The sequence below is a fragment of the Solanum dulcamara genome, chromosome 11, assembly GCF_947179165.1.
Source record: "Solanum dulcamara chromosome 11, daSolDulc1.2, whole genome shotgun sequence".
Taxonomy (NCBI): domain Eukaryota; kingdom Viridiplantae; phylum Streptophyta; class Magnoliopsida; order Solanales; family Solanaceae; genus Solanum; species Solanum dulcamara.
In genome coordinates, this window is record NC_077247.1 from 37,777,072 (window position 1) to 37,799,060 (window position 21,989).

A 21,989-nucleotide genomic window follows, 5' to 3' on the forward strand; every position below is an offset into this window, starting at 1 on the left:
AATGGCAGCATCATTGGCAGTCGCATTGTGTAAGGTTACTGTAAACAAGTTATCAATGCCCCAACCCAATAAGCATTCCTCAATTCCCTTAGCAATAGTCTCCCCTTTGTGATCTGGTGTTGTAAAAAAATTCAGAATTTTCTTTTGTAAATTCCATTGGTCATCAATCCAATGTGCAGTGACAACCATATAACTCAAATTTTGGAGTGATGTCCACGTGTCACTAGTAAGGCAAATACGTTGGTCCTTGATAAGATATTTAAGCTTATCTTTTTCTTCTTGATAAATCCTCAAGCAATGTCTTGCAACAGTAACACGAGAAGGTAGTTCAAAATTTGGTAAGGCTTTAGTCATTAATTTCCTAAAGCCTTCTCCCTCTACAACTCTAAATGGCTGCTCATCAATAATTACAAATTCAGCAATGGCCCTTCTAATTTCATCCACATTATACACTACCCTTTTATTAGAATCCAAAAGACCTTCTGTCCACCCTTCTTTAATAGGTTTTAACATTGTTTGTCTCTTATCAATGATTCTAAAGGGAGATTTGTTACATTTAACTGTTAGATGTGACCATAATGTAGTAGTCCCATTCTTGCTTTCGGCAGCAAACGTTTTTGGACAGTAATTGCATTTTGCCCTAATTTTACCTCCTTTAGCTTTAAACTTGGAAAAGTGATCCCAAATCTCGGAAGTCTCTCTACCACTATTCCCAGATTTAGAAGGTTCTTCAGGAGTGATTCTTTTTTGCTTTTTAGGAGTGCGTAGATGAGGATTGTTCTTACCTTCTTGCTGTTGAGATTTTGTTGGCACAATCGGATGGTGGTTGTCAATCCCTACTGATTTAGTTCCAGAAGTTGTACCTTCCATCGAGAAAGACAATTTCTGTATATAACAAAAAAAAGGTTATAATTTGTAATAGATGTTTAAGATATAACTAAGAACTAACATAGATGAATGGAACTATTTCTAAGATATTACAAAAGATAATAAGGCAGCACAGCAAATAGAGTAACAGCACAATAACAACTTAGTATATAAGGAATGCTGCAGGTTTCATCATGTCAGATTTCAAACAAGGCATCCAAACTTACTGCAGACTATGACCAAACTACAACAGGGTCAGAGATGCAGGGTGTTTTGCAACCTGAGGACCTACACCAAGGCATCCAAAATTTGCAGGATTGCAGTATATATTATTTTGACAATGCCCAAGAAGTTTCAGCTCAAACGGATAATTGGAGACGTTAGGCGAGCGACCTTGAAACAATCAACTGTCTTAAGCCTAAAGAGAGAGAAATTTGCTATTTGGAACCTCAAACTTGGGAAAAAAGCCTTCAAATCTTGCAAGGCTAAAGAAAAGGATATATATGCAAACCTCATGAAGTTTCAACTCAAACGGGTAATTGGAGACGTTAGTCGAGCGACTTGGAAAAAACTAGCTGGACAACTTCCCTTTTGAAATAAACATTTCGGACAATTAACAGAAAACAGCTTCTAGAATTCATCAGATGAAAACCTCAAATGCAGACATAGAAGTCAGTCAAAGAAGAAATTTACAGAGGATTTTCATATATATCCCTACCGATTCTTAACCCCTTAGAAGGATAGGATCCAGTGAAAAAAGAAGAAACATACTAGTTGAAAGCAATTCATGAACTGAAAAAGTACAAATCAGCAAAATGCAGGTTAATCAGGGTACTTGCAATTGTTGGGATATATCAAGCGGAATCGAACTCGGCAAATTGTTGGTATTAAAGTACTCCCTACTCATCAAAGACTACAATGGTTTGGTTGGACATTAACATTATCTATTTTCTTGAACAAATATATAGCTCTTACATTTTTCTTATCAAAACAACAGCCCTGCATCTATGTAAATTGAGAGGTCCTAACTCAAGGCAAGAGCTTAGAAGTTGGTCACCGACAGAAGCAAAGTAAACAATAATTTTGCCAGACAATCTGAACATGTAGTGCAAGAGCAAAAGTTCTGGGGGACTGCTCAGGGGACATTCTGTTGCCACATTCTATAAATCTGATTCCTCACTAACAAGTCCACTTGAGTTGGTCAGGCATCAAAAACATCAAGATTGCAATTTTTCTTTGTCTCTGCCGACTTATCCGATCATTTCAGAAGATGAAGGATATGAAAACATACAGAAGATGCACAAAAAAAGAAATGAATTCGACCGATTAAACGAAGAACCAAAAGAACTGAGCAGACAAAAGATGAAGGAGATATATACCTACATAAACATTCATAAAAGAGACAACAAGAGGAACTGATTGTTGCTAATTTGAGAGGAAAGCAACAGAGGGTCGGCGAATATTGTTGAGAGAGGGAAGAAAAATGGAAAGGAAGCTAGGGTTGTGAAAGAGGAGCATTTCTTCGCCTCTCTTATCTGATTGTTGATATTTTGGACCTTTTGGTCTTTTGAAAAGATTTTGGGCTTCATTTTCATTTTTTTGGGCCTATTTTACATATTAATTGGTTGGGCTTAAGTCCAAATCTAGACAGAAATTATGAAAGAAACTTAAAAATAATATTTATAAATTATATTTTAATAAATATTTTTATGTATAATATAATTTAAAAATAATATATCTATACTCGGGTCGGTTTGAGTTCGGTTTGACTTTTTTTAGTTAAAACCAAACCAACCCTATAATGGTCGGGTTTTTTTTCCGAACACCAAACCAAATCAAACCAAACCACTAGTCGGGTTTTTTTTCCGGTTTGGTTCGGTTTGTCGGTTTGGTGCGGTTTATCGGTTTGCCCTGTACAGCCCTAGCATTCATGCAAGGTAACTTTGGCGGAGCTAGAATTTTGAGTATGAGGGTTTAAAATTTGAAGAAGAAGAGGGTTCGACATCTACTATATATACATAAAAAATTATCTTAACTATATATAAATAGTATAATTTTCTGCTGAATACTAACCACAAGGTGGCTCCGCCACTGTTCCTACTTATATAATTTCATATCAATATCTCCAAAATTTACAGAAACTCGTTGCTCCTATTTAAAGACATACAAATTTTGATTTGCAATACTGCATCAACTAGTGCTAGCTAGATCATACATATATATATATATATAATTGCACCATGAACAATATAATTTCATAAAGTTTAACTGTATTTCCAAATTCAATTTTTGGATATTACACTAATCTTATACTCAACAATGTTCTTTGAAGTGAAGATCATTGAATTTTCTTTGATTGCTGATCAACAGTTTTGGAAGTAATCTTGTACTGGTTTTATAATTACAAAAAAAAAATTGTATTAATAATACTATCTCCATTCTAACCAGTGCCTATATCAGTAATTTAATTGATGGCTAGATTTGTTCATGACCTAAATACTGAAAAATCAGGTTCTTTGAGCAATTATGCAAGAAGGTAAATTGCGGAAAATCATAACCTTCTCTGTAAGATTTACTCAAACTCTTCCACTAAACTTGAACCATGTTTAAGGTCTACAACCATCCTTGTAACAGTTAAGGAATTATTCCTAACAGTCCCAACCTCTACCATCTCTCCTCTTCTCTTCAATGACTCTACTCTACCAATGACCCTCCTTACAGACACAAAACAACATCAACTAAGAAAGTAATCAAGACATTATTTTAGAACAAACACAAAGAAACTTTCTATTGCAATTTAAGAATTGTTTGGAATAAATCTTAATAAGAATATGTTCTTGCAGGCCGTCTCAACAAGTTCGGGGCCTAAAGCCAAACTTCATAGAGAGGTTTTTTTCTTTTAGTTGTCATATGTAAATTGAATAACTATAACATACTCAAAGTAATCCTACAAGTGAAGTCTCAAGAAGGTAGGATGTACGTAAACCTTATGAAATAAGAATGTTAACAATGAAAATATTCAATGAAGAAATATAATATAAAGTTAGAATAATAGAATTTGGCTCAAAATTTAAAAAGTTTATATAATGATACTAGTATGAATTTGTTGCAGCACTTAATATTTAAAGAATACATCAAAAAATAAATTTGATCTTTTTATAAACACAAAACAATAGATTTTGCATAATGCAAAAGGTTTGACCATTTGGTAGACGTTAGAATATTCAATAATGAGATAATAAAAAATGATTGGGGAATAAAAAAGATAAATGTAAGAATTGTAATGTGGTTCATGATAATCACCAAAATATAAATAAGTTAACAAAACAAGTAGCCACGTAAAAAAGATGTTACAATTAATTAAATATTATTCAATTTCTCAATTATTACAACGACCTCCACATTAAATAAAGTAAACAAATACTATATATATTCTTTAGAAAAAATTAGGGACCCCAAGCAATTGCTTTAGTGGCCTTATGGTCGAAACAGTCCAGTGTTCTTGTACTGCAACAACAACTTCTTCGATTCTTTGTGTGGAACTTTTCTCATATGTTGTATCTTCTTGGCCTTAGAATTCATCTGAATATCTTCTTTTTTGGTGCACTGAATCCTGTGACTTTTGGACCATCTTAAATTGTATTCCACATCTATATATCTTCAATCATTACAAAGACTTACATTCTTGATTTTCATCACTGATGGTGTTCTACATTGAAATATGGTGACCTTGTGATTGATAAACATTCTTGTATTTCTTGAGGTGCAATCATCTTCGGTCTTTCAAGGTGTTAGCCTTTATTAAAAGTTCTAACTCTAATATTAATTGTTAATGGCTGGAACCTAAATATGCAAGTATTTAACTTGGCGAATAGATGCACACCAAAGTTGTGTTGGGTAACAAACCCATCCCACATTGGATGGAGAAGAAAAATGTACCAATATATAAGTGCTTACCCAACTCCATTAGTACGAGGCCTTTTGGGACGTGCCCAAAACAAATCCGTGAAGGCTTGGCCCAAAGCGGACAATATCCTACTAATGTGGAGTTAGGATGACGGTACGTGAAATCCTAACATGTGGTATCAATCCTCCCCTCAAAACAAGACCACACAATTCGTAACCTCCTCTTCAGCGATAATACATTTGATCTGCTAGCCATCTTGCACCGCTACTACCAACCAGTGAGACACGCTTCTTGACCATCACTTTGCTAAGAAGACTTTCACACAAGGCATCAACTGCAAATCTCCAATCGGTAGGTCACACCATCTGATCTGCCAAATCATCTTGCACTGCCGTTATCACCCAACGGGACACGCCGCCTGGACCACCACTTGACAGGAAGACTTTCGACACAAGGCACCCCTGCAGATCTCTGGTTCTGTTGTCACACCGAAAATTTCTCACAAACCACAGTCCACTACTCTGACACACCCAAACCTTGCTCTGATACCACATGTTAGGAAAACGCGGAGGTATACCATAGACTATAAGAAAATAGTCTGTGAAGAAAAATAGTGTGAGCGATATTTTAGTAAGGTGGAAAATTAAAAGAATGTTATTCCTTTTGAGTGTGTTGTCACTTTGAATGTTGGTAGGTCTGCGTACACTTTACCCTCCCCAGACCCTACGATGTGGGATTTCACTGGGTTGTTATTGTTGTTGTGTTGTCACTTTGAATGTTGTACTCGTGACTACCCAGTGTAAAATTCCTTACTATAGTGATATCAGTTGCTCCTCTTGGCTCGTAGTTTTTTCCTTATTTAAAAGAATTTTCACGTAAACTTTTGGTGTCATTATTTTTCTATTTTATTTATATTATTTTGATCATATATATTTTTGTGTTAGTCTGCATTTTTTCAACAAATGGCAATGATGTACGAAGAATGGAGGTCGAGCGTAATGATCCCTCTATACAAAAACAAAAGGGATATCTAGAGTTGCAACAACTATAGAGGTATCAAGCTACTAAGCCATACTATGAAAGTGTGGGAAAAAGTGGTGGAGATGAGGGTGATGAGAGTCGTGTCTATTTCAGAGAACCAGTTTGGATTTATGCCGGGACACTCAACTACATAATCCATCCATCTTATGAGGAGACTGGTGGAGCAGCATAGGGAGAGGAAGAGGGACTTGCATATGGTATTCATCAACCTAGAAAAGGCTTACAATAAAGTTCCAAGAAAAATATTATGGACATGTTTGGAGGCTAAATGTGTACCTGTGGCATACATTAGGGTGATCAAGGACATGTACGAGGGAGCCAAAACCAGGGTAAGGACAGTAGGAGGGGACTCAGAGCACTTTCCAGTGGTGATGGGGTTGCATCAAGGATCAACTCTTAGTCCGTTTTTATTTGCCTTGGTGATGAATGGATTAACGTGACAAATTTAAGATGAGGTGCTATGGTGTATGCTTTTTGCGGATGACATAGTCCTGATCGATGAGACTCGTAGTGGAGTTAACGCTAAGCTGGAGGATTGGAGACATACCTTGGAGTCTAAAGGGTTTAAGCTGAGTAGGACCAAGATAGAGTACTTAGAGTGCAAGTTCAGTGAGACACCTCAGGAGGTTGGCGTGGAAGTTAGGCTTGGTGCCCAGGCCATCCAAAAGAGAAATAGTTGCAAGTATCTTGGGTCTATCATGCAAGGCAACAGGGAGATTGACGATGATGTCACACATCGTATTGGGGTAGGGTGAATGAAATGAAGGCTCGCTTCTGGAGTGCTATGTGACAAGAAGGTGCCACCAAAACTTAAGGGCAAGTTCTACAAAGTGGTGGTTAGACCTACTATGTTGTATAGTGCGGAGTGTTGGCCAGTTAAGACTTCTTACGTTCAAAAGATGAAAGTTGCCAAGATGAGAATGTTGAGATGGATGTGTGGGTACACTAGGAGCGACAAGATTAGAAATGAGGCTATTCGGGACAAGGTGGGAGTGGCCTCGGTGGAAGACAAGATGCGGAAAATACGACTGAGATTGTTTGGGCATGTGAAGAGGAGAGATACAGATGCCCCAGTGCGGAGGTGTGAGAGGCTGGCCATGGATGGTTACAGAAGAGGTAGGGGTAGGCTGAAGAAGTATTGGGGAGAGGAGATTAGACATGACATGACACAGTTACAGCTTACCGAGAACATGACCTTAGATAGGAGGGTGTGAAGGACTCACATTAGGGTAGAAGGCTAGTACATAGTCTCGTTATTCTTCCCTATTCGTAGGCGCATTAGTGCATTACAACTTCGTGTGCTCTGATTTTTGTTATTTCTGTTATTATTTATTACTTTCTATACGTTGATTACTCTATTTTATCTGTGACGCTTTCGTTATTTGTTTTTTCCGTATCGCTTTTAATTTTTTAGCATTATCTGACATTCTTTTATGCTTTTATTGAGCCGAGGGTCTCCAGAAAACAGCCGTCCTACCTTGATAGGAGTAAGGTCTGCGTACACTCTATCCTCCCCAGACCCACGTTGTGAGATTTCACTGGATTGTTATTGTTGTTGCTCCCCAATTCATAGCCCAATAATTTACAGAATATACATTCTAGTATTCTCATTAATCCCACCAAAATACACCTGGCTCTTAGCCAAGTTTGTCTTTAAGCTAGATGCCTTAGAGAACATGTGTAATTTCTCCTCGACTAACTTTACAGAAGTCAGATCCCCTCTAGCAAACAACAGAAGTCAGATCCCCTCGAGCGAACAACAACAAATCATCAACAAAACACAAACCAATAATGCTTAGCTTTTGACATATTAGGTGATAATTAAAAATCAGATTTGTCCTTTAAAGTACCCCAAGCATCTATTCAAATTTTCATCAACACAAAAATATAAGGGGACATGAGGTCCCCTGCCTCAACCCCTGTCAGGCGTTAGCTCTCATAGTGTCAGACACGAACATGTAATAATTTAGGAGCGACAAAATCAAATCCAACTTGTTCAATCTCTTTAATCCGTCTATTTATTAGCTCAATTTATTTTAATCCAATTTATTTCAATTCATTAAAATTTGGTTGATAGGTAAGTGTAATTAAAATTGACTTATGAAAAATCTTGTCAAAATATTTTTAAAAACTTTTTTCTGATTTGATATATTATATATAACCATAATAATTTTTTTTATTAGGCACTAAAATATTTTTTAAAAAATAAAACAAATCAAACTTATTAAAAATTGAATTGGGTTGGGTCTTGATCCGTTCTATGATCCATTATCCAACCCGTTTTGACCCAAATAAATTTAGGTTGGGTGGGTCTTAACCTGTTTGTTGTCTTGACTCCTTATGATCCGCCCAAATTTGATCTAACTCGCCCAATTGTTATCCCTATAATAACTTAGGGGTCGTTTGGTAGAGTGTGTTAGCAAAAATAATGCATGCATTAATTAAGTGTATTAGTAGTATCTTGTTTGGTACACTTTTCATGACATGTATAACTACACTCTATTGTATATTAAGACTTGCATTACTAATACCATGGATTTCTAGGTATTAGTAATGCAAAAGAGATTTAATGCGCATTATTATGGTTAAAGACTCAATTACCCCTCAAAACCCATTTTACATCTTTTACATCATAATTGTTGAGGATATTTTTATAAATACATATTTTTATACAATGCATGTTATTTTTTAATACACTAAACCAAATAACACATAAGAAATATTTTATGTATAATTAATGCAAGCATAACTAATACAAAAATTACTAATGCAAGCATTACTAATATAGTTTATTTAGCATTATTTTAATACACTCTACCAAACGACCCCTTGGTGTATTTATAGATGGAGTAATTATTCTTTCTTTTTCTAAATTGAGTAGTGATCTTCAAATTCGTGAAACATTATGGGTTAAATTGTAGTTTCTTAATATTCAAACTGTACGTGCTAGGTGCTTCCCTTTGGATACGAAGATGAAGTCCTCGTAGATTCCTATTGAATCATAATTGACCCACTTTCAGACGACTTCCCACCGCCGACGGAAGTCAAAGGTCGTCGGCATTTGATCGCCGGACTTAGTGAAATAATAACAGTAGTAGTTTTTTTCCCGGCGATTCCATTCAAAATGAAGAGCAGAGGGAAATCAGTCATCGGAGGATGGTGGAACCTAGGCTTGCCTTCCGTATTTCTCTTATGTCTCTTCTTCTTCCTCCTCGGATTATTCGCTTCTGCTCTCTTCTCTCAGCAGGTCCTTTCTATTTTCTAATCGCTGCTTATACTTAATTACATGTTTTTTGGTTCAACTGAACAGATACATTATTTGGTCAGTAGGTGCAATTGAACATTTTTTTTTCTGCCTGCAACTGCTGTCACAAAGTAGTAGTAATAAGCTCGTTGTTACAGTGGTGCTCACTAATTTTAAAATCTGGATCTGCGGTGTTTGTATGTATGCGCTGATTGAACTTTTGGGTATGGTAGGATGTACCTAATGTAAGGCCGAGGGTGCTAGAATCTGTTGATATGGAGAAGGACTTTGATCCCTTGCCTACCGGTGAGACTGGAGACCATTCCTTCACTTCCATCCCCTTTCAGGTTTGTTTCTCTTGTTTCAGTTGCGACACTGTCAATTCTCCTTCTTTTGGATTTCAGTTCTCGTTTCTGAGCCGGGCGAACTTATGTGTCAGTTTTGTATTCAGTTTTCAATTGATTGCCGAATTTTTAAAATCCCTTTCTATTTGAAGAATTTCTGTAAGAATATTGTCTCTCTTTTTTTTTTTTGTTGGGGGGGGGGGGGGGGGGTTAAAGATGTTTTTTAAATATTGTCCCCTAACTTTTGAGCTTTATCACAAAGAAGCTTGAAGTACATGTGCAGAGTGATGACAAATGTTCAAACTGGCATCATGGTATCTATCAAGTTTTGAACTGCATTTGTTCCATCATTCAGGGGAAGAATTTGTTGAAAATCTAGTCTTTACTCTTATGCTGATGTAAAGATAGACTATGAGATAGATACCCTGCAAGAGCTCGGAGGTTGTTACAAACTTATTTGCTAGTAAATTTGAATTCTGAAGCATCTAGCAAATGTTTATTTGACGTGCAGATTAATCTTGCTTTGATATATATCCTCCTAAATTTTCACTTTTCATTGGATTTGATCAAGGAGTTTCCTTGTCCAATCGAATACAGTTTGATAAGTCACCCTTAACAAGGTTTGAGATAGTTGCCTCTGACTCAAAACGCATCAAGTATGTACTTAGTTCACATCTCTGCAATAGCTGGCAAAGTACCATATTTACTTGTTTTATAACCTAATCTATGTTCTTAAACTTGTAATTATTTAAGTCATTGTATACTTATCAGCTCTTTGAGGGTTCTTCATGTCTAACTATTATTAAGTTCTTATATTGAATTTCCCTGTAAATATATTTACATTCTTTGGGTAGGTTTTAAGCTGGTTCCCACGTGCATTATACTTTCCCAATTTTGCATCTATAGAACAATGCCAGAGCATAATTAAGATAGCAAAGGCAAGTTTGGAACCGTCATCCTTGGCCCTTCGCAAAGGAGAAACAGAAGAGACCACCAAGGGAATTAGAACAAGGTATATACTACTCTATAACCCTCATTTTTGACAATTAGTTTCTATCAGGGACCTTTCTATCAATGTTGAACATGAACACTCCAAGACCTTTATTTAAGTCTTTACATTGTCAATTTCAGAGTGATCAGTTTCTTATTTATTAGATAATTTTTTCCAAAAGTTATTTGAAAATGTCAGAAGATCTAAATGATAATCAATTCAAACATGACTTTTCCTTCCCGTTTCTGCTAAAGGTCACTGAATATATGCTGTGTGCATATATCATCTTGTTTGGAAGACGGAGTGAATTCATGATTTTCAAACCACACGTGGTTTGTTCTTTTTAAAGTTTGAATGACTTGTCTCTAATTTCTTGTGATTTGCTTCTAAAAATAAGAATATGATAGAACTTTGTGCTTCATGTGTTCGTATCTTTGACAAGAAATTACACATCGTGCATGAGATTTACATTATCTTGTCAATTTCTTCAGTTCTGGCACATTTATTAGTGCATCAGAAGACAAAACTGGAATCTTGGATTTTATTGAGGAGAAAATTGCAAAAGCGGCAATGATCCCCAAGACACATGGTGAGGTAAAGCTCATTAACATTTATATCTTAAATAAAATGCATTAAGCTCATCTCACTGTATGTAGTCTTTGGTTTTGCTTCCATGGCTTAGATATTATAGATCTGATAAGCGACATAATTTTGGAAGAAAATCCTTCCAAATTGTCCCCCTAACCCAGCACACCCCAACCAAATGACTACCCTGCTTGTCTTGCCCAGTGCACTGGCAAAACTGTCGTTACTCTGCATCCTAGTTTAGTTGGCATCATTTGTGTAGTGCTAGTATTTGGAAAAAAAGATGATCATGATTTTGAAACTAGTTTGATATCTTAATAAAGTTATAATATAAACTTCCCATTTATATCTAGTTTGATTGGCATATATAGATCATGTGGACTTCAATTTTTTTAATACTTTAAAGAGAATATACCAAGAAACAGATTAAAATGTAAATTTCTGATAGTTTTGAGAATTTAAAAGAAATGGGTCCAATTTAGCTTTTGAAGTAATTTAATCTATGTTATCAAGTGATTAAATACTGAAGAGCTTAAAAGAAGTGGGCCTCATTTTTCGTTTTGGTAAGGAGTATTATAGCCTTTATATACTAAGATCAATACCTCTCACTGACACACTGATTTGTCATGTTAATCTGAGAAGTCTGATTTGAAGTTTGAAGTTCAGATAATGCCTATTAAATTACAGACTAGGGTGAAGTAATAAAAGAATTCAGAATGGTAATGCTATGAAACCCAGATGACTGTTTACCGAATTTAGCAGGTGTTTTTGAGACCGTTTATTCTAAAGTAGCTAGGATGCAAGAGATTATGGTATAGAGTAGGTGATGTTCGGTCGTATTTTATGGTCTGTGTTTCTTTTCCCCCATTATCCATAACTAATTGGATACTGCTTTCTTTGTTCTCAGTTTCTCTCAGTCTTGTGTATTGGGACAATGATTCTCGTAGGCACTTGTTCCTAAAAAGTGTGCATGTGTTAATGATGAAAACATATATTAAACAATCAAAAAGGAAGAGGAGATGATTGCATCTTCTTTGTGAATATTCATAGTGACATATAAATCTCTGAAGAAACTTTTACTCCGATTTTGTTGTCGGTGTAAGCGCAGAATGTGAATGTATATCTCTACTGGAATTTTCATTAATTGGAGGTTGCATATGTGGGTTAGCTCATTTAATTTATGGAAATGGCAACACATTTGTTCAAACTGACAACGCCTTTTATCCTCCCACAATGTTATTAGGCATGTCTTTAGTCTTAAATGAAGTAGTCAAGAAAGATCATAGATCTCATAATGGTGTGGATACACCTCTTCTAACAAAAGATTCTTTTTCAAAGGACAAAACCATGAGTCAATGGGTCATGTTTGCAGTTCTTAGAGACAATTGAGCATCTTTCTTTGTTGAATACCTTAATCTTTAGTGAGGCAAATCTGCATTTTGATTAGCATCTGAAACTGCCTGGTTTGGAGGTTTTGAGCTGGTTTTCCAGAATACTTTGGCCAATTTCTTTAGTGGATTTTGCTTTACAATGTTACACACATATAACACATGATTGTTCCTAATACATGTGACAATTGACAGCTAGTCAATCTGCTATCTTGATCATTGTAGGTTTATAAACATTGGTGTGTTTGTATCTCAATTTTCTCTTTATTGCTTCTTAATGATTTTGAATGAATCTCTTCTTCATGGCAATGCTAAGTGTTATATTCCTCTGGTCATTATTTTTCTTAAAGCTGAATAATTTGACCTTTGCTCTTCAGTGAAACTAGCTTGTACGTGTTTCAGGCGTTTAATGTTTTGCGGTACGAAATTGGGCAAAGATATCAGTCACATTATGATGCTTTTGATCCTGCTCAATATGGCCCTCAGAAGAGTCAAAGGGTATGTATAAACTAAATTTGGCAGTTGTACTATTTTTTCTAATTGACTCACTATTTCTTCTGTAGCTCAATTGAAATCTTACACAAAACGGCAGCATGGATGGTGGAAAACTATAGTATTTGATTATCTGTGCATAACAATGTTGTGCTTATCCATGATTCCGTGTTACTCATAAACATCCTTCTCTCCTCAGGATAACATATAATTAGAATAGAAAAGTTTGCTCTGTTTGATTTTAGTATTGGGTTCTATATCATTAATAAGCAGAATCCAGTTGCAACAACTCCACATTATTAATGTGGCATTTTCTCGTTTTACCTCAAAACTGCAGATGATGGTCCTTCTGTGCAGTACTTTACTGAACTCTCTCTAGCATGATAATGTTATATGACAAAATTGAAAATAAGATGCTGTATCTCAGATTGGAATAGTCTTTTCCAAGACGGGGGCAGATTTTTTGTCAGATTTTTATTGTCATTAAGCTTCTTTTAGTGTATTTTGCGAGAAAAGATATTAAAAGAAATTATTTGCATGTTTTAAGTGTAACCACCTTTATTTGTACAATCTAAATACCACTCCTAACGAAAAGTCCTCAAAGCATGTTGACGCGCGTACGTCTTTTGTTTTTTTCAGTTTGAAAATATTGTTTTATCTTTTGACTAAAGAATCCAATTGTTATCATGTACTCCAGTGCTGCTCTAGTTAATTTCTCTTCAATTTGACAGTAATTTTATCTAGAATCAAGATGACAATAATTGTTGGTTTCTTATCTTGCCATAGATGTGATATCCTCTATATCCAACTTTATCTTTTCTTCGAGGAAAATTTCTGATCTTAACTTCAATCCTTGGAACCATCAGGTGAAAATGTGTCAAGCAAGTTTACAGGGATTGTACTACGCTTTTAACCTTGACATATTCATTGGTCGAGAATTTTTTCACTGGCAGTTAATATTAAGGAATGCTTACTTTCATTGTCTGGACTAAACTTTCATTAATCTCGTCTAGGTTGCATCCTTCTTATTATATTTATCCGATGTTGAAGAAGGTGGGGAAACTGTGTTCCCTTTTGAGGTGAGATCAAGTTCCTCTCTACTCTCTTTCGCGCTCTCTTTCTACCCATTGCTACCTTTTTTGTCTGTCTGTCTGTCTTGTAAAATGGTCCTTTGTGGTTTATCTACAGAACGCGCAGAACATGGATGGTAAATATGATTTCAGCAAGTGTATTGGTTTGAAAGTGAAGCCACGCAGAGGGGATGGACTTCTATTCTACTCACTGCTTCCAAATGGTACAATTGATCTGGTGAGCTATTCTAATGCATTCATTGTTACCTAGTATTTTCTGATTGTTCATTGTGATGTTATTTTGTATAAGATTCAATAATATGTAGACAGGACTAATCAGACAGTTAATAAATTTGTTACAAAGAGCTGATCTGCAATAGGTTTGCTGGAATACAAGGCAAACTTCGTGCCATCTGTAGCTGCTAGATTAGAGATCTGCCACAATGTACAATCCCAAATTAAAAAGCTAATTGGATAAACCCCCGAGTTGCTCAAAAACATGTGTAAGAGTAAGCTCTAATCCATGATTTGGCTTAAACAATGTTAATTAATCATATATTATGATTTCATGAAGATGTTTGTTGAAAAGGGTTAATGTAGTGCTACTGCTTGAACTATTTGTATGAAGTCAGAACAAATTTGTACAATCAAACCCTTTCCCCCCAAAGAAAAAGGAGTAACTGTACAATCAGACCCATCGCGTGGAAACTGGATGGAGAGATTACAGTATGTTAATGCGTCATGATTGTTTACATTTTTCTAATGCTGCCATGTTAGTTTGCTTAGTGCAATTAGAATATGCTCTTCGTCTTCCTTTTCTTCTTCCAGGTGTGAGATTGTAAATCATAGTGCATAAATTACCAAAGAAGTGTATGATCAACATAATGTAATGCATAATTTCATAGATGGCCTTACGATTTCATGTTTGTTTGAATTTTAATGTAGACCTCACTTCACGGTAGCTGTCCAGTAATCAGAGGAGAAAAATGGGTGGCCACCAAGTGGATCAGGAATATAGAACAGGACGAGTAAATGCCTCTACATTATAGTGTTGTTCATTATGTATTTGTTATAATTTAAACGGTGTGAAGAAAACAGTTTTGGAGTAAATAAATTTATAGAATGAGAATTTATTTTATCCATTCCGGTTCTTTATCTTGCTGTTTTTTTTTTTGCCATTCTCTTATAGTATGTTTAAAGAATTAATTATATATGAGTTGGATATATATTTAGCAACTTACTCGTTTTAATTTATGTAGCATAGTTAAATTTTTTATAATTTTTTTTTATAGGAATTTCCTTATATCTCTTTTAAATATTTTAAGTTATAAATTATTGTAATTTATAATAATTTTGAAATAGTTTTCAGATATATAAATTTTATTTCAAAAAACTTAAAGCTTCTATTTCTGAATTCATAGTCATAATATAGAAGTTTGAATCTTAAAATTTTAATTATACCATGTATTGGGATATTGCGGGACCGTTTGGTTACTGGATAAGAGTTGAGTTATTCAGGTATAAAATATGTAAACTTTACCTAAATTCCATAATGGAAAAGTCTAATTACTATACATCCCTCATTGTACCAAAATTACCCGATATCCCTTTTTTTTTCAACTTTTCTGATACATTAGTGATGTATCTGATACATCAATTATCTATAGAATAATTAATGAAGATCATCTATTTATGGATAGTATCTTAATATAAGGTATGATTGGTTCTTTAAATCAATTACTGATCTAATTAATGGGATTAATTTAGTTAAAAAAATAACGGTTGTGTACATGAAGATTCAAGCCAAAAAACAGAGCATAAATTCAAATCAAATTCGATTTCAATCTTTTTTTCAGTTTTGTTGATACATAAGTTATGTATCTGATACATCAACTTTAGATGTAGAATAGCCCTATATGTCGTTCCGAATCTCAATGGGTGGGATGAGATCTTCTTGATGACGTATTTCATTCCCTGCATTGACATGAAAATGGTTAAATACAACTTGAACTTTATACATAAATACGATGTATCATATGCATTAAAATATCTGATACATGAGATGAGATTCTGATACATACAGAAGATGTATCAGAAGCAGTTATATCTTATAATCTGATACATAGGTGTAGATATATCAGAATCATTAAAACTTGAAACAATAGAAACTGACACTTAAACATGATGTATCAAAAATAGTAAATCTCCAAAAAATTGCATTTGAAAAAAACATTATGTATCTGATACATAAATGTAGATGTATCAGAATCATTAAAACTTGAAACAATAAAAACTGACACTTAAACATTATGTATCAGAAATAGTAAATCTCCAAAAAATTGCATTTGAAAAAGATATTATGTATCTGATACATAAATGTAGATGTATCAGAATCATTAAAATTTGAAACAATAGAAACTGACACTTAAACATGATGTATCAGAAATAGTAAATCTCCAAAAAATTGCATTTGAAAAAGACATTATGTATCAGAAGAGATAGCGCTTGATACATGATAATCTGATACATAAATGATATGTATCAGAATCAAAAAACCTTCACAAAATTTTCATTCTAAAAAAAAAACCTTAATTGAACCCATACCTTTGGGAGATTAGGGCGTGTTGTAACCCCTTCAATCTTGTTGTCTATTTCTTTGGGTGCACGTTTAACTGTAGCTTTCGACTTCAATTTCTCACGTAGCTTATCCATCACTGCTGGATCGTTACGATGTTTGGATCTAACCTCGTCGTAACCTTCCCAAGATGAATCAGAACCAGGTGAAACAAAAATTTCTTGATTTTTATTGGACTGTTTGAGACCATGAACGGATTCCATATGTATCATTGAAGGTATGAGAAACAAAAATAGAAAGATTTACAGAAGAAAGCAAATGATAATAATTTTAGAAGATTTTTCAAAGATTTACAGAAGAAATCAAAAGATACAAATTTTAGGAGAAATCAGATTGAATGAAGATGAAGTGAAATTCCATATAAGGAAAGATTAAAATATACCTTAGTTGAAACCTTGAAATTGATTAACGGTTGAAGAGGATCGAATTAAGTAGAGCAAATTAGGGCGAGGATGTAGGAGAAGGCGGATGTATCAGTGAGGGAGAGAGAGCTAAAGGAAAAAGAGGAATTTTGGAATTTTTTTGGTATAATAGGGAATAAAAGTAAATATAGTAGGGGAATATATGTAAAAGGGTAATTTACCCATAAAATATTGCATAAGTTTTACCATGTTTGGTAGCATTTTTGTGTAAGGTATAAAATTCAACACACATAATACTATGTTTGGTTAGAAAATTAGAAAATCATATAACTAATACATGTGTAAGTTATGAGTCAATCTATGTATTATTTTATGCGGAAAAAAATGGAATAAGTTATACATATATAACTGATACCTGAATAAAAATACAAATTGACAACTTTACCCTTCACTCTCAATCAAATATACTCCATATCTTTTTAGAAAACATTCAGATCCTCTCTAAATCAACAACTTTCCATCGCAAAGATTTTGATAGAATTGCGAAAACTTACAGATGATCCCCTAGTTGGTCTAAAAGCAATATCAAACTAACACCATAGAGCCAAATATGAACATACCCTAGACACACTAATTAGGTCCTTCGCTGATATGAAAGATCAAAATAATCGAGCAGCACTCTGCAACAATTCAAAATATTGCCAATCAAATTTTTCATTGTTGAAAATGTAGCCAAGAAGTAAGAGATGGTAAGCACGCAGAGGCATGAAAATGGATAATATTTATTCCTTCCACAAAACAAGAGGGAAAACTTCATTTTAATAACGACGTGTTTCCGTTGTTGGGATAGGCCAATGGAAAAAGATTTCGGGCCAAAAAACTTCGAGTAGTAACTTCAAAAAATTTGAGCCTAGGCCAAACTTGGACGAATTTTGAGTCAGATGAAGTTTAGGGTGATCACGTGAATGATAGGAGGTCAAATCTATAATTTGATTGGACAGGCTGATGGCCAAGACGATTTCCTTTAAATTACTCGTAGTGTAAGCAAGCGTAGAGGAACGAACAGAGCATTTACGACTTCGCCGAATTGTATTTGGGCGAGTAAAACTCTCAGAATCGAATTTGGCGTGAAGGGCATAATTTTAATGCACCTTTGAAAGGGGTGTGTTGAGAAATAGGGGCTTGGAGTACAAACTCCGAGCTCACTGTCTCGGCCTATCCTATCAGAGCGGGATCTTTCCAGCTAGAGCGGGATCTGTCCCGCCAGAGCGGTACAGTCATGACCTAAATCGTAAAAAAGATCAGAAACGGTGTTTTCTGCAACATTCAGTTTCTAAAGCCCCAAGAGGCGACCTAGGGCTATTTCAATTGATTTTCCACGGATTTCCATACTGAAGGTAAGGTTTTTACTACCTAGATTCATACTTTGATTCCTAGAAACTAGAACAATGGATGATAATCATTGGGGGAAGGTTTGAACTGAAAATCTATAGTGGAAAATAGTCCTAGGGTAAGGTTAGGATCATGGGTTTGGCCTAGGGAGTGAAATTGTGTTATATTTCCTGATAGTTAGGCCATTGTATTTATCCTTGATATGTATTTAATGTTTTCTAGATCAAGAATGAGAAGAACGAACCCGGAAAGGGAAGACTCTTGTATTGTAAGGTTTTGAAAGCTTGAATTTGAGGCAGGTGATGGTCTAGATTTCCGTATATGTTTCATATACTTGTTAAATTGCTTCATGATATGCATGTCTGTATATGAATAGGGAAACATGCTAGATTATGTGTGAGATGATTACTTAATGGCCTGTTATTGTGATGAACCTGTTCTTGGTGGTATAAATGTTGTAAACATTGAATGTTCTTGTGATTGTAATATCTTGAGATCGGGTGTCACATTCCGACACATATTTTGGATCGAGTTTCACGTTCCGACAAAGTGTTTGGATCTAGTGTCACGTTCCGATACATATTTGGATTGGGTGTCACATTCCGACACAATCCCTTGAGAGGACCCTGGTGTGATGTTATAGCACGTGGAAGTTATTGAATTGTGATATTACTGAATAATAGTTGAAGTTGAGATTGATTAACTTATTCTATATATGTATATGTCTACTGTATTGAATTTACTTGTCTATGATCCGCTTGGTGGCTAACCGCGTGATCCTACCAGTACACCGTTGTCTTTGTGTACTAATACTATTCTTGTTTTTTCTTTTGTTGAGTATAGGACATATTCAGCCGGTTGCGAAGAGACCTCGGTTGGAAGATTAGAAGTTTGTTCAAAGTCCAAGGGTGAGCTACTCTGTCATGCTGCCGTGGACTTTTCTATTAATCTCAGTTCTTCTTTTGAGACTCAGAGGTTTAAACACTGTTTTATTATTATGATTTCTTGTGGGAGTGTTTCCCTTCCTTTTCAGACATGGTTAGAGTTCTGGCACAAACGACTTTCAATTCATAGGATGTGTTTGACTTCCACATTTTCGTAGTTTTAAATTTGTTGATTTAGTTTATGGGAACTCAGTATTATTTTCTGGTTATATTCCTACTTTTGCAAGTTTTTTAATATATATTTCTTAAGTTGATAAGTTGGGCTGTAGAAATGAATCTCGCACTAGAATAAGTATTGTGGGTGCCAATCACGACGGATCGGAGTCGTGACAATTTTTATTCTAGAATGAGATAAACAAGTGTCTCTATGATATTATGCTCCATTCTCCTTTTTTATCCATAATCAATAAATGGGATTACTCCTTTACTTCAGTCTACGTATTTTTTCATCTCAGCAAAGATAACTAGAACTACATATATGGCTCTTATTCTTGTTCTTCCACTGCATAATCCAAAGATATCATCTAGAACAATTCTTCTTACAATTTCCATTCAAATTTCGGTGACATTTGCCTTTATTTTAGATAAGTAATATTTGCCTTGAATTTAAAGTGAAGACATGTCACGACCCAAAAATCGAAGTCATGATGGCACACATCCCAAAACCCAACCTGATGTGTAAGCCTAAAAATAAAACTCATACAAGACTCCTAAAGGGAAAATCATGTCATGATTTAAGTGAAAAGAAAAACAATGAAGAAAATATCCCAAAACTTGGTGTCATAAGTATAAAGAGCATCTAATACAAGGTTCGAATCTGAAGATACAACATAAGTCTCTGAATGATACAAAAGACTGAAAAATAAAGATAGACTAGTGACGATCCGAATTCTGGGACCTCACCACTAATCTGAGAATACACAATCCGCTAGAATATTAACTGCCACGTGGGGTACCCGGACTAGTATCTGCATCAAAAAGGGACACAGAAGTAGGGGTGAGTACAATTTACATGTACTCAGTAGGTTTTAGCTGACTGAGTATAAGAAATTAATCAAACCTATGAAATAAACTAAGGAACGCTTCCACCTGCATACAGAAAAGTCCCACTTCGGCATCGGTGCCGCCAGTTTATATATATAGTGGCACGAGTAAAGTAAACCCATAATAACAACTCATAATCACAATTAATCGAATAATTCAAGCAACACAAATATCAATGCAATGCAATGCAATATGATGATGCAATGATGTGGTGGTACGGTGGAATCAAGACTGTCGCACAGCCTGTCGTATACACCTGCTGAGCTGTGCTACCAAGCAGGACCCATGGGGGTCTTGCAGACCATATACCTCAATCACAATATCTCATTATCCTTGCCACCTCCTCGTGGTCAAGGGATCACAATGCATCCACTACCCTGCTGGAAAACTGCTTCGGACAGGGACTCAAGATACAAAGGTTAGGATCACAATGCATCCACTACCCTGCCGGAAAACTACCTCGGTCAGGGACTCAAGATACAAAGGTTTAAAGGTATTTTATTTTCTTTCTCAAAAAGAATTTTCATATTTCTCAACTTCCCATGTTTCATGATATGATGAATGAGGATGAATGCATCAAAACACATATGCATGGAAGTAATAATCAACTCACATGTGGTATAAGGTTCAAAGTTCTCAAAACTTAACCTACACATGATATTCACCCTCAATAAATAGTAACGGGAAGAACACACTTTTATTTAAATATTCACCCCTTTCTCAACAATATTTCAATACTCAAGTATGCTCAAAACCCCCAACTCAATCTCTCAGGCGGCATCACAAGTCAAATAATATACTCAAGCCTCTCTCTTAGGCAAATCACAATTCACATGCTCTCAAAGCAAATAAGATAACAAATAAGGCCCCCACACGGGCTATGTAATACGAATAAACCCCCACACGGCAACACATTAATAAATGAGCCCCCACACAGGCATCACAATATATATAACATTCTCAACTCATACTACAACCCCATCCCAAAGTCTATAACATATGAATGACTAATTACCCCATCTCAATCTCAAAGAAAGATAGCCAAACCTACCTCAATTGCCGAAACCACACTCGAATACCTCCACCGGACAAGCAACTCTCGAATTCAGCACCCGGAATGACAACCCACTATCAACAATGAAACATACACGTCACAAAGAGTCCAATGACACCCATATTGATAGGTTTCGGAACCGGGGGTAAAATGGTCCAAAAATTAACTATTTTCGAAAAGGGTCAAATCTGGAAATTTATTGAACAATCTCATTCTATTGGTAATAAGAAACTCATGGTTGAAAAACCCATAAAAATAGAGCTCAAAACGAGTTGGAAATTACAATTTTCCTTAAATTCGGATTAGGGAAGAAACAAAGATTTTTGGGGTTTGAAACTAAAATTTAAGAGTTAAAATCGTCAAAAACTTAATGAAAAAGGAAGGTTTTAGGTCAAAAATCACTTACCCAACACTTTGCCTCGAAAATCTCTTCTCAAATCACCTCAAGGAGTTCAAGAACTCAAACAAATGATAAAAATATTGAAATGGGAAGAAAGGGGCATTTTCTGCCCAAAAAGTTACTGTTCACGCGTGTTACTGTTCACGCGTGTTTTGTACAAATTTTCGAAAATCACCCTCAAGGTCATTACAAGACATCATTCCAAAAGCAAAATCTTTCCCTCTATCCT

At 35.2% G+C, this 21,989-nt stretch overlaps 1 protein-coding gene and 1 long non-coding RNA gene across 4 annotated transcripts; one reads left to right on the forward strand and one right to left on the reverse strand.

Annotated features, from left to right (window-relative positions):
• The first annotated feature begins 8,698 nt into the window (after window positions 1–8,698).
• Window positions 8,699–15,082, forward strand: LOC129872260 (probable prolyl 4-hydroxylase 9). 3 transcript variants are annotated; one of them, XR_008762544.1, is made up of 9 exons: window positions 8,747–9,062; window positions 9,293–9,406; window positions 10,258–10,415; window positions 10,886–10,988; window positions 12,770–12,865; window positions 13,873–13,938; window positions 14,048–14,167; window positions 14,310–14,438; window positions 14,875–15,067. XR_008762544.1 is itself a non-coding variant. In XM_055947178.1 (8 exons), the coding sequence occupies exons 1-8, from the start codon at window positions 8,940–8,942 to the stop codon at window positions 14,959–14,961; spliced, it is 867 nt and encodes a 288-aa protein (XP_055803153.1). In that variant the 5' UTR covers window positions 8,699–8,939; the 3' UTR covers window positions 14,962–15,082. The 3 variants fall into 3 exon arrangements, 2 of the variants coding, with proteins under 2 accessions (XP_055803153.1, XP_055803154.1); XM_055947178.1 differs by lacking the exon at window positions 14,310–14,438 and having other exon boundaries at window positions 8,699–9,062; window positions 14,875–15,082; XM_055947179.1 differs by lacking the exon at window positions 14,875–15,067 and having other exon boundaries at window positions 14,294–14,429.
• Window positions 15,083–20,036: 4,954 nt separating this feature from the next.
• LOC129872261 (uncharacterized) lies at window positions 20,037–21,414 on the reverse strand. Its single transcript, XR_008762545.1, has 2 exons — window positions 21,358–21,414; window positions 20,037–20,230 (listed from the first exon to the last, which is right to left on the reverse strand). It is a non-coding gene; the product is annotated as an uncharacterized LOC129872261 (long non-coding RNA).
• Between the last annotated feature and the right edge of the window lie 575 nt (window positions 21,415–21,989).